The sequence below is a fragment of the Chanodichthys erythropterus genome, chromosome 24, assembly GCF_024489055.1.
Source record: "Chanodichthys erythropterus isolate Z2021 chromosome 24, ASM2448905v1, whole genome shotgun sequence".
Taxonomy (NCBI): domain Eukaryota; kingdom Metazoa; phylum Chordata; class Actinopteri; order Cypriniformes; family Xenocyprididae; genus Chanodichthys; species Chanodichthys erythropterus.
In genome coordinates, this window is record NC_090244.1 from 6136218 (window position 1) to 6153478 (window position 17261).

Here is a 17261-nt window from a genome sequence, read left to right on the forward strand (position 1 = left end):
ATGTAAAGCTGTATTTTCAGCATCATTACTCCAGTCTTCAGTGTCACATGATCCTTCAGAAATCATTCTAATATGCTGATCTGCTGCTCAATAAACATTTATGATTATTTTCAATGTTGAAAACAGTTGTGTACTTTTTTTTTCAGGATTCCTTGATGAATAGAAAGTTCAAAAGAACAGCATTTATCTGAAATACAAAGCTTCTGTAGCATTATACACTACCGTTCAAAAGTTTGGGGTCAGGAAGAATTTTTATTTTAATTTTTTTGAAAAGAAATTAAAGAAATTAATACTTTTAAATCAATCAAAAGTGGCAGTAAAGACATTTATAATGTTACAAAAGATTAGATTTCAGATAAACACTGTTCTTTTGAACTTTCTATTCATCAAATAATCCTGAAAAAAAATATTGTAAACAAATATTTTGTACAATTGTACACATTAAATGTTTCTTGAGCAGCAGATCAGCATATTAGAATGATTTCTGAAGGATCATGTGACACTGAAGACTGGAGTAATGATGCTGAAAATTCAGCTTTGCATCACAGGAATAAATTATTCAAATAGAAAACAGTTATTTTAAATTGTAATAATATTTCACAATATTACTGTTTTTTACTGTATTTTTAATTAAATAAATGTAGCCTTGGTGAGCAGACGAAACTTCTTTTAAAAACATTAAAAATCTTAGTGGTTCCAAACTTTTGGACTGTACTGTATACTAGTATTTTTTAGTTATTTTAAATGAGCTTTTATTTATATATTTCATTTTCATTGTCGTATATTTTAATATTTAGTTGTTTAAATGCTTTTGAAATACTAATTATATTTATTTTTATCTCCATTTTAGTTTTATTCAAGTTTTAGTTTTATTTTAGTTGGTAATTTTAGTACTTTAACTTATTTTAGGTAGTTATTTCAATTAATTTAGTTTCCGTTTTTCCGGCAGAAGGCTGTACGCATTGATTTGCGGCGGAAGAGTGACCTCTGACATTCGTTGGGTATGACGAATGCTGAAATGCAAGGATAGAGCAAAACAAAATACCAGTCACAAATTAAAAGTCTAAAATGAGAAATTTTAAAGAGAAATGTTGGAGGATTTCAATATAAGAGAAGACGACCTTGAGTTTGTTTGAACCACGAGAGGCGTCTAATCTTACGATACTCCTGCGTCATGCATCGCATCAGACGATTACTTGTTTGGCGTAAGTCGTTTTGCGCAGTATGTGTACAGTCGTCCACCGGAAGCTAGTTATTTGAATTTATAAAGTTTTAAATATGGATATTTTTCTTCCAAAAACCTATCGCTTCGCTTCAGAAGGTCTTTATTAACCCCTGGAGCCGTATGGATTATATTTATGATGGATGGATGCTTTTTTGGGGGGCTTCAAAACAGGCCCCCATTCACTACCATTATAAAGCTTAGAAGAGCCAGGATATTTTTTAACATATCTCCAATTGTGTTAGTCTGAAAGAAGATAGTCATATACACCTAGGAAGGCTTTATGGTGAGTAAATCATGTAATTTTCATTTTTGGGTGAACTATCCCTTTAAGGGTCTATGACTGTGTCATTACTGCAGTGATTATTATGTTTCTAGCATGTTATATGTTTGGCAACAGTTCTAATAATTGATGGAGATCTTGACCAAAAATGTATGCAACTCTTGATGGAAATACATTTTGTGATATTATTTCCATCAAGAGGTGCATCAATTTTTGGTCAAGATCTTGTATTGACAATGCAAGAGGTGAGCTCTCTGTAAAGTCTCCTCCAGCACAACCCAAAGACTTTCAATAAACTTAAGGTCTGAACTTGTGTGAAAATGATTCTTCATGCTCCCTCACAACCATTCTTTCACAATTTGAGCCTGCTGAATCTTGATATTGTCATCCTGGAATGGTGTTTTTGATGCATCATCTCATAGTCAGTTAATCAAAAAAATTACATTTTTAAAATTGTAAATAAAACAAATTATTGTAAATATTACAAATTACAAATATTATGTTTTACAAAACAAAGTAAAGTAAATCCTATATCATTTTTTTTTTCAATGTATGTGAAAAATAAGTTACGTATCTGTTACAAACGTGTCATTTACACGTCCTCTGAGAACTCGTACACAAACGAAATGCAATGAAAACCGCACAGTCGCCATACTCATGACAGATGTGGTGGTTTTCATGCCTGGAGTCGGTGATCATAAACACACAGATGTGTCGTGTGAGTGAATCTGAAGTGGGTTGTCAGGCAGAAGCCGCTTCCAGATGGCCGCCAGACTACTGCGCCCGCGACTCACAACACTTCATATGACGGACCGGGAAAACAGCACAGAGTCTGTGAACCGCTTAGCAACAGGGTAAATCCTTGACATTTTTAAAATGCTTCAGCTGAAGAAGGGAGAAATAAAGTGAGAGAGAAAAAGAGAGAGAGGTGCCTTTTTGAGACTGTCACAGTCTAATTCTGCACAATACTTGCTGCCAACAGACACACGCCCCTTTTCAGCCCAGATTTGGGGATAAAACCAGCGTCCTCCACTGAAGCAGCTAAATTATTTTTAGTATTAAGAAGGGAAGGAAGAAAAAGAGAGGGAGAGAGATAGAATTGCGTAGTGGGCCGCAGATTTTGCAGCGGTTACGGATTACTGCTTGCTTGTAAATCCCATCAGAATGGATTGAGAGAAAATGAGAGAGAGAAAGAGAGAGAGTAAATAAGAGAGTTCCAACCTATCCGCTCACAAATTTGTGTGCTGCTTCAGTTTATATGAGAGTCTCGCTCTTCTGCAAAAGACCAAACTTTGACCTTCAGAGGACAATATTACACTCTTAAAGGGGATTTCCCTTTTTTTAACTTTAGCTAGTTTGCAATGTTGCTGACAGAGCATAAACAACATCTGCAAAGTTACGACACTCAAAAGTTCAGTGCAAAGGGAGATTTTCTTTGACAAACTTATCCATTAACCATTCAGAAACGTCCAGTTTCATTCTAAAAGTTGTAACGTCTTCCTGAGTCTCTCGATCAGTGTCGACTCCAGTTTGAACAATGTAAGGCTGAACACCGTTACCTCATTTTGGCTCCGTGAGATTCTCCAGCTTTGTTGTTGTTGAGCAACTGAAGCGCAAGCCGGGAATCGCTATGAAAACCCCTTTTTGGAAGCTTTATTTTTAATAGTGTAGAGGTTGCTCTTCTCATTTTCATGTTTGAAACGTGAAAACAAGATTAAAAACATTTGAGCTCATATTAAGATATCGGCAAATTTGATAACCGATTTGGTAACAAAATATTGTGCATCCCTAATTTACGCTGGTTTGCATCTTGTAGTTTTGAGAAATAAAATGACATTTTTATGTGAAACCTATCAAAATGCAATAAATACTGAAACGCTCTCAGCTATATCTGTATGGATTTAAAGGGATAGTTCACCAAAAAAAAATGAAAATTGACATTTACAAACAGTTGATGGACCCCATTGACTTCCATAATATGGAAAAACTACTATGGGGACCATCAACCGATATTCTTCTAAATATCTTCTTTTGTGTTCAACAGATCAATGAAACTCATACAGGTTTGGAACAACTTGAGGGTGAAATTTCATTTTTGGGTGAACTGTCCCTTTAACACAGAGCACAATTCTGTTCCTTCGAATACTGGATGATTCCACATAGTCCACATGTCTATCCTCCTAAGTATAGCTCTGGAGATCTGGCCAGCACGAACAGATCTAAATGCTGGCGTCACATTTAATAACACTGGTGCCTGTTTCCCAAACCCCATTCCTGCCGCCTCTGATCAGAGCGAGAAAGCCAGGCTGAATCGAGTTATTTCTCATCATCTACTCCAGCGCTGGTCATCTGTGATTTCAGCACCTCCTCAGAACAATCCACAGACCTGAGGCTCTCAACTAAGTCAATATCAAAAGCCCTCATGCTGTCTGTTGAAAGAGCAAAGAGACTTTCCTCTAACCAGATCTAGAGGAGCCTGGGCTTCAGACGCACACCCACAGACCACCCACTCACCGTCTGATGCAAACGGCACACGAAAACGCCAAGAGTTCACTGAAATCACAAGCTTCAATCTGACTGGATGGTTTCATGTGATTTCAGGGAGGATTATAAGGCATAGGGCTGCTACAGTGACCCTCTTTGAATCTATAGAGCCGAAGCAAAATAAATAACGTCATACATTTAGCTGTCCTCAAAAACAAACATGAAGTGACCAGTGTAGTTTGATTCATGAGTAAATGACTCTGAGTGGTTTCATTCGTTCAAACAATTCAAAATGCCTTTACGTGAATACTCACCAAGATTGTCACTTACATTATTTTGTGTATATTTGACTGTTTAAGTGCAATAAGCAGTGAAAAAGAACTAAATTTAGTACTGACAGGGGGCTTTATGTGGCGTATTTTGGGTGTGAGCACTGCTGGGATGAGTAAAATTATGCGCAATCCCTCGCCGAAATTCAAGCTCCAACAATATTCATCCAGAACAAATGAAACAAGTGAGTGAGGGAAGGCGGGTCTGTGTGTCAACTTGCCGTCGGAGAGGTGAGAGAGAAAAAAGCAGCTGGTATTGTGTATCTATTCTGAGAAAAATAAGTATTGAAAGCGTTTCAGATATTTCATGTATCGAAAAATCAAACATTACATATATATACTTATTATTTGAGAAATTTAGTAGCATGCAAAGTAGATATTCACAAGCAAAACATTGCATGTTCTGTGACTCAAGTACTGGTACTTGTTGCATGTCGGTCTATTGTGGTATCATCAATTTCAAACGTGCTGCTGAACAACACATAAGAAAGCAAACCGCCGTCTCTTCCTGTGTAAGTGGCCTGAATAAGCTACAAAGTGGACCTCAGATGAGCTACCTGTTTTCACAGTCACAAACAGCGTGTGCCGCACTCATTCAGCGGTAATCAAACATTCTCCTGAGGATTTTACACAGCAGAAACATTTCCAATAAAGCTTCACTGTCTCTGACAGGCAGCCATTTCCTCTCGTTTGAGTCAGAATCTTAAAGCGACATAACCGAGCTTTATGAGGTGTGAAGATCGGACTATATTTGATCACGCACTGTGGCCCAGAAGACCTCTCGGTGTCTGTCTCACTCCGTCTCTGTGTGTCTCTCTGCGGGGCGCGACAGCAGCATGACGGAACCTACTGAAGCTTTACTTGCTTCATTTTACCAGCACATTAAAGGTTTGTCAGTCCTGTGAACCAGAAACCAATCGCTCTAAAGCAAACTGAAGTGATAAACGCAGATTAAACGTTTCTTAACCATTTGTTTCACATCTCACCAGGATGACTTCATTCAGACATGTTGGACTGTGATTCATATGCAAGATTTAGTTATCAAACACATGAAGATCATATCAGTTAATCTCCTGGATTATTAGAGTAGGTTCTTTCATAAAGTTCAGTGTAGGGTTGCAAAGAGGCGGAACATTTTCAGTAAATTTATAGAAACTTTCCATGGGAAGTTAAATTGGGGAATTTTAGGAATATTCTAAGTTGGACACTTAAAAATTTAAAGGAATTAGAGGGCATTCATTGGAAATTTGGGGTAATTTATTACAAACTTTATCATATACAAACAAACATTTTATTTGGTTATAATACTAATACACATTTTAAAAATAACATTTTTTAACTGTACCCAGCAAAATCATGTAGTTTTGGGGATCTATTGGAATGAGTGTCTATTTTTTTTTAAATAAGGCATTATACTTGTGCTGACCACAAATGTACACTGAATTATTAGATTAGTTCTTGAAAAAAAAGAAAGAAAAAAAAACATTTGTTTAGCCCCCAATCTTTTGAACGGTAGTGTATATATATTTTATTTTAAAGGGGCTACATATGGAATTCAGAAGTTTTTAACCTTGTTTTTAGTGACACCAGTGGCTGTTAAACGAACAGCAGCAAGAAAATTTAAGGTCAGAACACAACAAGCCGACACAGACGAACTAGTGGCTATGAAAGCAAACTGCGGGGTTGGCTCACATCGGCAGCGTCTGTGTCCAAAGTTGCCCTGACTCACCAAACCGACGCTAAACAGCCGACGGCCAAGTAGCACGTCAGTTCTGCGCCTGCGCGAGATGAAATGCCTTTCCAAACAGCAGACGGCAGTAGCTGAACAGCCAATCAGAATGATCAGATGGCCCGACGAGCTCCAACGCCGATTCAACATGTCGAATGGGCCGAAAAAAAGCCGACGAGGACCAACTTCAGCCGACAGTGCAGAACACACTGAAAAAACTTAGTCGGCCGATGAAGAAAAACTGCCTGACGGCCAACCGTCGGCTTGGTGTGTTCCTGCCTTTAGCGTGCACGCACTCCATAGTGGCACGAGCAAGCCTCGGCCAAAATAGTGACTGAACGTGATTCACCAACATCACGTAATATAAGTCTCTGGTGTCCCCAGAATGCGTCTGTAAAGTTTCAGCTCAAAATACCCCACAGATCATTTATTATAGCTTGTCAAATTTGCCCCTATTTAAGTGTGAGCAAAAACACGCCATTTTTGTGTGTGTCCCTTTAAATGCAAATGAGCTGCTGCTCCCGGACGCTTTCCAGAAGAAAAACAGCTCACGCTTTGGTTGCTCAACAACAACAAAGCTGGAGAATCTCACGCAGCTAAAATGAGGATTGTCAGTAACGGTGTTCAGCCTTACATTGTTCAAACCGGAGTCGACACTGATGGAGAGACTCAGGAAGAACTTTTAGAATGAAACTAGACGTTTCTGAATGGTCAGTGGATAAATTTACGTAGCTGAATCAGTGTTGCTGGTTTTCCCGCAGAATTAACCTACTTTAACATTGCTGCGGGATGTTTTTTATGTTGCGGGTTGAGGTGACTCCAAATAACATGATATTTAGCCCCTGGAATGCGAATTGAATGGGTTTGTGATGTCACCAACCCAGGAAGAAGTTCGTTGTAGTCCCTACCAGCCATTTGTTGTAGTCCTTAAAAAGCAATTTTCTGTAAAAGAAAATATCTCCCTTTGCACTGAACTTTGAGTTTTGTAACTTTGCAGATGTTGTTTATGCTCAAACAGCAACATTACACACCAACTAAAGTTAAAAAAGTGAAATCATGGCTAACTTGCAATTTAGAAAATTTCCAGTATGTTCCCTTTAATTCCCATTAATTCCCATATATTCCAGTTAATTCCCATGGAAAGTTTCCATCTTTGTAAATTCCTGTCATTTTGCAACCCTAGTCTAGACCTGAGAATGTACCTTGAAGAGATGTTTAAGCAACTCAAAAAGCATGATTTGATTTGAACAAAACTTGTTTATTGCTAATCAATGAGGCATCCAGACATTGCTGTCATCTGTTTATTAACCTGTGCACAGAAGATCAGTGAAAGGAAGAAGAACATTTGTTCAAACACTCACGGCTGTCTGTTCCTCCCAAATGAGTCAGTTTAAACAACATGTTCCAGTTAGAGAAGATTTATGAACTCAAAACGAGTCAGTCTATCTATCTATCTATCTATCTATCTATCTATCTATCTATCTATCTATCTATCTATCTATCTATCTATCTATCTATCTATCTATCTATCTATCTATCTATCTATCTATCTATCTATCTATCTATCTATCTATCTATCTATCTATCTATCTATCTATCTATCTATCCGATTTCTAGTTAAAAAAAAAAAAAAAATCACAGTTAGATTAATTTCTTTGAATTTCAGTTCTCTTTCATTTTTCTTCCTTGGAATCATGTGCATCTGTAGCACAAACTGAGTTAAATGCCAAATATGAAATGTTAATAGCGTTAGGGATTTGAACAATGACAATAAGCAATAGTGATATTGATGCTTGGCTTAGCAAGAACCGCTAAAATGAGACCAAAGTCACAAACAAGTACAGGAGGTTGAGAACATCCCCTGGATCTTTAAAACTTCACATGAAGATGCTAAAAGCATGTTAATGCTAAATCTCAACGGGCCTGAACTCAGATCAGGGTTAGACGAGAGAAAAACAAGAAGAGAGGAAAAGATCTGACGAGAGAGAAGGAGAAACAAGGACATGATGAATGAGAGGAGAGAAGGGGGTCTGGATGCCGTTGGTCTCTCACTCAGAATGGCATCGAACTAGAGAAGAAAAAATCAATTGCTGATACCTGCACTGAACAAACATATTGATGGCTGACAAGATTAGCAGGGATCAAGCTAACCGTGTGTGTGTGTGTGTGTGTGTATGTGTGTGCGCTCTACACATTCTATCAGATGCCGCTTCCTGAAGGCCAGCTGAAAAACCGCAGATCTGAAAGCCTCCGGCGCACAGATAATCATTTACCATTTTTAAAACAAACGCTGCTAATTAAGTGTCTGTCCTCTCTTTAGTTGAACACAAAGCTAAGTGAATATGCTGCTATGGACAGTCGCTTTGGAGTGAGTCAGACCACCTCTTGTTCAAATTACCGCACGCCGGTAATCAACAACAAAAAAGCGTCCTCGGCTGCACTTTCCTCTCCTGGTGCTGGTGGAGAGAGTGTTGGGAAAGATCCTTTAGAACTGTAGTTTGCCAAGCTACTCATTATCTGAAGTGAAGGTCAATTGACATTTGCAACCCATTTAACTTACATCAACAGATCTGTGACTTGATTTTATCCAACTGGAATTAATTGGATAGTGGAAATATTGTTTCTAAATGTTTCTTATGTCTTACCAATAGATCATATGGTCATTTACAGCTGATTATTATTAATGTAAAACATGTAAAACATTTGCCCTTATTTGAGTGTGAGCATAAACATGCCGTTTTTGTGTGTGTGTCCCTTTAAATGCAAATGAGCTGCCGCTTTCCAGAAGAGGGCGGAGCTTTAACAGCTCGTGCTTCGGTTGCTCAACAACAACAAAACTGGAGAATCTCACGCAGCCAAAATGAGGATTGTCAGTAACGGTGTTCAGCTTTACATTGTTCAAACCGGAGTCAACACTGATGGAGAGACTCAGGAAGAAGTTACAACTTTTAGAATGAAACTGGACGTTTCTGAATGTTTAGTGGAGTTGATTCAACTCATCGACTAGCATGTACCGTCATGTTAATCTTTTGTGCAAATCGAGTGTTGAATTGATCCTCGTTTGTGAAGCAGTCCGGCATAAAATGTCAACACTCTACTACAACAATTCTTCCTCTTCCCTAAAGCAGTCCAACATGACCTCACACTCTTTGTCGTGTGTTCTTGGAAATGTATGTAAATTTTAGGATTAGTGATGTCACTAACCTGGAAAGAAGCTCATTGTAGCCATTTGTTGTAGTGAAGCGATTTCTGTAAAAGAAAATATCTCCCTTTGCTTTGAATTTGAGCGTCATAACTTTGCAGATGTTGATTATGCTCAAACAGCAACATTACACACTAACTAAAGTTCAAAAAGATTATGAAATCATAATCAACCATCTGCTTAACACCTATTGAAGTGTTACTTTTTGTCATGATATCGCTGCCAATAGAATAATAATTTAATTGCAATCATTTAATTATAGCCATTGTTAAAATGTAGTCATCTTTTTCTACTTGTTTTGTTATTTTCTAAAAAATATAACAATGAAAAAAAAACTCTGGTTTGAACAATGTGAGGCTGAACGCAGTTATTGACAATCATCACTTTGGCAGCGTGAGATTCTCCAGCTTTGTTGTTGTTGAGCAACAAAAGGTTTCGTCTGTAATCTGTTGAAGAGACGACCACTGGTCCACGTCTAAAAAAACTCCTTAAATGTGCCATAGAATTTAAAATTGAATTTATCTTGGCATAGTTGAATAACAAGAGTTCAGTACATGGAAATGACATACAGTGAGTCTCAAACTCCATTGTTTCCTCCTTCTTATATAAATCTCATTTGTTTAAAAGACCTCCGAAGAACAGGCGAATCTCAACATAACACCGACTGTTACGTAACAGTCGGGATCATTAATATGTACGCCCCCTATATTTGCATATGCCAGCCCATGTTCAAGGCATTAGACAAGGGCAGAATGTCTGGATGTGCACAGCTGAATCATCAGACTAGGTAAGAAAGCAAGAACAATAGTGAAAAATGGCAGATGGAGCAATAATAACTGACATGATCCATGATATCATGATATTTTTAGTGATATTTGTAAATTGTCTTTATAAATGTTTTGTTAGCATGTTGCTAATGTACTGTTAAATGTGGTTAAAGTTACTGTATTCACGGAGACAAGACTGTCGTTATTTTCATTTTTTAAACACTTGCAGTCTGTATAATTCATAAACACAACTTCATTCTTTATAAATCTCTCACAGATCACAGCCTCAAATTCATTCAGAATCAAATGTAAACATCCAAATAAACACCGTACTTACGCGATTAGACATGCTGCATGACGAACACTTTGTAAAGATCCATTTTGAGGGTTATATTAGCTGTGTGAACTTTGTTTATGTACTGTTTAAGGCAAGCGCGAGCTCCGTGGGCGGAGAGCGCGAGCATTTAAAGGGACCGCAGCCTAAATCGGCTCATATTTAATGATGCCCCAAAATAGGCAGTTAAAAAACTTAATAAAAAAAAAATCTATAGGGTATTTTGAGCTGAAACTTCACAGACACATTCAGGGGACACCTAAGACTTATATTACATCTTTTAAAAAGACGTTCTACGGCACCTTTAAAAGTTTTACTGGCTGCAAATTCACTCACTGTCTCCATTCTGATGAGGAACGCCCACTTTTCACCATCAAATCAATTCCTGATGAACCTAATCAAGTTCTGTCCTACACATTGCAGGAATAAAATGGGTTGTAAATGCTGTTTCATGCTGACTTTAACCACTACTGAACCCAGAGTTTACTGCACTCAAAATAAGAATCCCACCACCAGACTAACAAGCCATCGCCTGAAGACACTCTTTCCTGACAGAAACCCTAACTATGAGAATCATTCCAGACGGCCGACAGGTGCATCACCTTGAGACCCTGAATACAGAGTGTACAGGAGCAAACAGACAGATTTCACTCTCGCAAGGCATTTTGTCAAAGTTATGCTTGTTCCTCTCGCTCAAGGTTGGTGTACTGTACCTGGGAAAACAGCTGCGGAGCCTAACCTGAGTCAGCCCTGATTCATACAAATAAAACACAAACCCAGCACATGCAAGCTTATCAGATATTTAAAAAAAACAAATGATATGAGCAAGAATGCCTGGAACGATTTCTCATTTCCTCTGAAACCCCAGGAGTTCATCCTGAGACCCTCGCCGAGGCGGTCGAGCGGCACACGCGATCAATAAATAAAATCCCTGTGGACATCTGCTTGGACAGGTGCGCTGATTAAGATGGGCATCTCCGATACAACACCGGAGGAGGCGGCATCACAGGGCATGAGCCAGATGGTGACGGGCGCTTCCGAATAAAGCCACCTGAGGCTGTTTGTTACATTGATTTTACCATGCAAAGCTTTAAATCTGCATGAAACCGAAGTTGAAATCGTCTTTTCCTCCCTATTGTGACGGATGTCTGAGTGAAATGGCTTCTTGAATGAGATTTTGTCCATGGGGAATTGATTGGATGGTTGTAATTTGCTATTGGTCAATCTCATGTGAGTGACAGGGTTGCCCCTTTAAAAATGAATGATGTGCAAAATCATTTATAATAAATGCTAAATAAAAAATAAATCGCAATGAGCAATCCTACTACTACTTGGAAAAAGTACCTGCAGGTTGTTTGTTGTGTTGTTGAAAGGGTTGGCGCATTAATATAGAGCTCAGGTGGAGATGTGGCGTGGGGAATTTGACTCCAGCTTGTGTTGTCTTCTGGTCCTGTTCTCTTGTCTTGTCTTCCTATTGTTTCGTCTGCTATCTCAAGATTTCTGGTGTTTAAAAAGACAAAAATAAAAAAGTAACATATATTAGAGCTATAAGCTACACACAGGTCATCGATATCACCTCTGCATAAACAAAGTTCACACAGCTAATATAACCCTCAAAATGGATCTTTACAAAGCGTTCGTCATGCAGCATGTCTAATCGCGTAAGTACGGTGTTTATTTGGATGTTTACATTTGATTCTGAATGAATTTGAGGCTGTGCTCTGTGGCTAACGGCTAATGCTACACTGTTGGAGAGATTTATAAAGAATGAAGTTGTGTTTATGAATTATACAGACTGCAAGTGTTTAAAAATGAAAATAGCGACGGCTCTTGTCTCAGTGAATACAGTAAGAAATGATGGTAACTTTAACCACATTTAACAGTACATTAGCAACATGCTAATGAAACATTTAGAAAGACAATTTACAAATATCACTAAAAATATCATGTTATCATGGATCATGTCAGTTATTATTGCTCCATCTGCCATTTTTCGCTATTGTTCTTGCTTGCTTATTTAGTCATCGTCTCGTTTTCATCCGTGAAAAAAATGACACTGCTGTCATATAGGCTACATAATATTGTAATTAGAACATTAGAATTGTGTTCTTGGCACATGGCTTTTAATAGTGAAACGTTTGTTTTTGTAATCAGGCTCTCAAAAATTATATCAAAAATTTGATTTAGATTTATCGGCCAATATATCAATTATCGGTTTTCAAATATAAAGAATTATCAGTTATTGGTATCAGCCAACATTGTCATATTGGTGCATCCCTACTTTTTAATGAATCAGATCCTTAACAACACAATCCGTGTGGTCCGAATCTTGAATAAATGACTGTTATATATATATATATATATTTTTTTTTTAGTGAATCAAACACAAACTGCAACCAGTACAGATTTCCAAACAACCAAACAGTGTATCCAATGTAGACAAACCAATTGGTTTCCAGCCCATGCCAGAAACAAAACACTCATTAACATGTCAGAGGCTTCCTCAACTCTAGTATTCACAGTGATATGCACAGCAACAATGGCATTGGTTTTGCTGTATCAATTCAAGCTCAAGTCCTCATACTTTGGAAGTGCAGCATAGAAAACAGCGTCTTCTCAACATGTCGACGACACAAACCAAACTCTTCCAGTCTCAGCTATAACTACAGAGTTTGAGGGTCAAAGCAGACGTTGTTCGCGGGCAGCCAATGAAGACCATAGACTGGAATTATACAAAACCTACATAGGTTCACGCAGGAGACGAGACTGGATACTCATGACTCATTTCAGGTAGTTCAGAATTGATTTTTTTCTTTTGGGAGACAATAACTCCATTTATAACTCAAATTTTGCAGACCTTTTACATTGACAAACTGCTATATAACACACCGCAAGATAACTAATATACGAAAAAGCATAATGGGGCAATTTAAAGGGATAGTTCACCCAAAAATGAAAATTTGATGTTTATCTGCTTACCCCCAGTGCATCCAAGATATAGATGACTTTTTTTCTTCAGTCGAACGCAAATTATGATTTTTAACTGCAACCGCTGCCGTCTGTCAGTCAAATAATAGCAGTGATTGGGAACTTGAACAATAAGAGTTGAAAAAACTTCCATAGACAAATCCAAATTAAACCCTGCGGCTCGTGACGACACATTGATGTCCTAAGACACGAAACGATCGGTTTGTGCGAGAAACCGAACAGTATTTATATAATTTTTTACCTCTAATACACCGTGTCCAACTTCGTTCAGCTTCCGGCTAGTGAGGTCTGATCGCGCTCTGACAACGGAAGTGATGTCTCGCGCTCATTGAAGTATATGGGCGAGACATCACTTCCGTCAACAGAATGCGTTTTTTTGACCTCACTAACAGGAAGCTGAACGAAGTTGGACATAGTGGTGTATTAGAGGTAAAAATGATATAAATAATGTTCGGTTTCTCGCACAAACCGATCGTTTCGTGTCTTAGGACATTAATGTGTCGTCACGAGCCGCAGGTTTTAATTTTGATTTGTCTAGGCAAGTTTTATTTACTGTTATAGTTGAAGTTCCCATCTACTGCTATTATTTGACTGACAGACGGCAGCGGTTGCAGTTAAAAATCATAATTTGCGTTCGACTGAAGAAAAAAAAGTCACCTACATCTTGGATGCACTGGGGGTAAGCAGATAAACATCAAATTTTCATTTTTGGGTGAACTATCCCTTTAACTATAACAACCCTGCTGTATATAATACAACCAGCAGACCAGAGTCAGAGCGAGACGCTCCATCTGAGGCACTTTCACAGCCCTCACAGAAGGAACAGGAAGTTGGTGCGCTTTCGATCTGGTGGCGGGCCAAGCTCAAGATACCAACGGTGCGAGGAAAGCGTTCCCATGGCAACAAGATGAGATTGGTTTGCTTAGTCTCGGTCCGGTCCGCTCACGCCCTAATGTAAAGAGACAACTTGCTGGAATTAATCAGAGTGTCCGAGCGGAGGGAAAAGTCAGGTGAATTTAATTTGAAGACAAAAGACATGAAAGCCATTTCTTTCCCCCATCCATCCAACACACATATAACCCAAATCTCCAGGGCTCCTCGGACACGACTCAAGCAAACGCTTTCCATCTGCACTTACACCAGACGGCAACACGCAGACATTTCTCACTGAGGAGACAGCGATTTTATACCAGAGACGGAGAGAATGTGGGTGACAGTGAGAGAATGACAGAAGACTAAAGGCGTCTTCTCGCTAGATGTTTCTTTTTCAGTTCTGCCGTCAAGACGCACGTCAGACTCCGTCAAAATCCTTCAAAGTTTAAAACAATCAAGTTTTCATGACAAAACGCCAGCTGCCACATGAATATGCTCTGAAGGTCATGAGTAAACCTTATTTTACAAAACCAGGATCTTATTCAAATCTCAAACTTCCTGGTTAAACAGATGGCAACACAATTCATATTCTGAGTATTTGGTAAGTACATATTGTGTAAAACTGATTTCAAGCCTGGCCTGTACTGAAAATACATCATATGTATAGTCGCATATTGATGTATTTCAGTATATTGGCTGTGATGCTAACACAGCAAAGACATTAAAATAATCAGTACTGATGTATAGACTTGCACATTTGGTTGAAGTTAATTTAATATTGTATTTCTGTTGAATCATTGATGGACCCCCTGCGGTACCGCGGCGGACCCCCTGTTGAAACCCCCTGCTATTCGCCAATATTAGTGCATATTATCAAATCATAATGCATTTTGAAACCTATGTATTGTTTGCATTTGCATCTAGCTCCATTCATTACATTAAAAACTCTTCAGCCATGTATACCACCTCGCTTTTCTTCATCCGAAAATGTCTAACCCAAACAAATGACTCTTTTGTTAAGAACCAATTTTTGTTAGTGAATCAAACACACAGCATAAACAGTGCAGAACAAATTATTCAAAACAAATGACTCTTTCAAACTGAGTGTTGTTAGCAAGCCAAACACATACAGAGCAAACAGTGCAGAACAAATTATTGCAGAACAAATGTCTCTCTTGAACATAATTGTTAATGATGAATCAAGCACAAACAACACAAACTGCGCAGACAAAATGATTCCCAGACAAATGACTCTTTTGAACCAGTTTTTGTTAGTGAATCAAACAAATACAGCACAAAGAGTGGCAACCAAATGATTCCCAAACAAATGACTCTTTTGAACCAAAATTTGTTAGTGTTAGTGAATCAAACACACACAGAACAAAGAGTGCAGAACAAAATATTGCAGAACAAATGTCTCTATTGAACATATTTTTGTTAATGATGAATCAAGCACAAACAACACAGACAGTGCAGACAAAATGATTCCCAGACAAATGACTCTTTTGAACCAGTTTTTGTAAGTGAATCAAACAAATACAGACCAAATTTTCACGAAGAAATGACTCTTTTGAACAGGTTCTTGTTAGTGAATCAAACAAAAACAACACAAACAGTGGTGACTAAATGATTCCCAAATAAATGACTCTTTTGAACCAATATTTGTTAGTGTCAGTGAATCAAACACTCACAGCACAAACAGTGCACACCAAATGGGTCATGAACAAATGGCTCTTTTGAACTGGTTCTTAGTTAGTGAGCACAAACAGTGCAGAACAAATGTCTCTCTTGAACAAATTTTTGTTAATGATGAATCAAACACACAAACAACACCACAAACAGTGCAAACAAAATGATTCCCAAACAAATGACTCTTTTGAACTGGTTCTTGTTAGTGAAACAAACAAATACAGCACAAACAGTGCAGAACAAATTATTCAAAACAAATGACTCTTTCAAACTGAGTGTTGTTAGCAAGCCAAACACATACAGAGCAAACAGTGCAGAACAAATTATTGCAGAACAAATGTCATATTTCAAATAACATATTTTTGTTAACGATGAAACAAGCAAAAACAACAGTGCAGACAAAATGATTGCCAGACAAATGACTCTTTTGAACCAGTTTTTGTTAGTGAATCAAACACACACAGCACAAACAGTGCAGACCAAATTTTTCTCAAAGAAATGACTCTTTTGAACAGGTTCTTGTTAGTGAATCAAACAAATACAGCACAAAGAGTGCAGAACAAATGATTCCCAAACAAATGACTCTTTTGAACCAATATTTGTTAGTGTCAGTGAATCAAACACAGCACAAACAGTGCACACCAAATGGTTCATGAACAAATGGCTCTTTTGAACTGGTTCTTAGTTAGTGAGCACAAACAGTGCAGAACCAATTTTTGTTAGTGAATCAAACACACAAACCACAAACTGCACAGATGAAATTGTTCAGGAACAAATGGCTCTTTTGAACCGGTTCTTGTTAGTGAATCAAACACACACAGCACAAACAGTGCAGAACAAATTATTCACAAACAAATGACTCTTTCGAACCGAGTGTTGTTAGTGAACCAAACTCATACTGTACAACACAAACAGTGATGAACTAATTATTGCTGAACAAATGTCTCTCAAACAAATTTTTGTTAATGAATGAATCAAAACACAGCAAAAAGAGTGCAGACCCAATTAGTGCAAAACAAATGACTCTTTTGAACCAATATTTGTTAGTGTCAATGACTCAAACACACACAGCACAAACAGGGAAGACCAAATTATTCACGAACAAGAACAGGTTCTTGTTAGTGAATCAAACAAATACAGCACAAACAGTTGCTTCGTCTCAATTCGAAGGCTTCGTCCTCCAGAGGTCGCATTTGAAGGCTGCGTACGTCATCGAGTCAGTCTCATTTAAGAAAATAACCATTAGTTTGCAAAGTAAGAAAGAAATTACAGTATTTTGCACCTCACAAGGAATAACATTCAATTTTATTATGATTACTTTTCTTAAATAGGACATCCTTGATGACATATGCAGCCTTCAA

The 17261-nt window shown here is 38.0% G+C and overlaps 1 protein-coding gene across 5 annotated transcripts in view; it reads right to left on the bottom strand.

Moving 5' to 3' along the window:
* Positions 1 to 17261, bottom strand: part of plxnb2b (plexin b2b) — a 195003-nt gene that overhangs the window by 89425 nt on the left and 88317 nt on the right. For 3 of the 5 annotated variants that reach the window (XM_067379115.1, XM_067379117.1, XM_067379116.1), the window contains one exon: positions 11695 to 11850. The exons of the other annotated variants lie outside the window; for them this stretch is intronic. In XM_067379115.1, the coding sequence (XP_067235216.1) occupies positions 11695 to 11734 (40 nt within the window). In that variant the 5' untranslated portion in view covers positions 11735 to 11850. The remainder of the gene's footprint in view (positions 1 to 11694; positions 11851 to 17261) is intronic. 5 annotated transcript variants of the gene reach the window in all.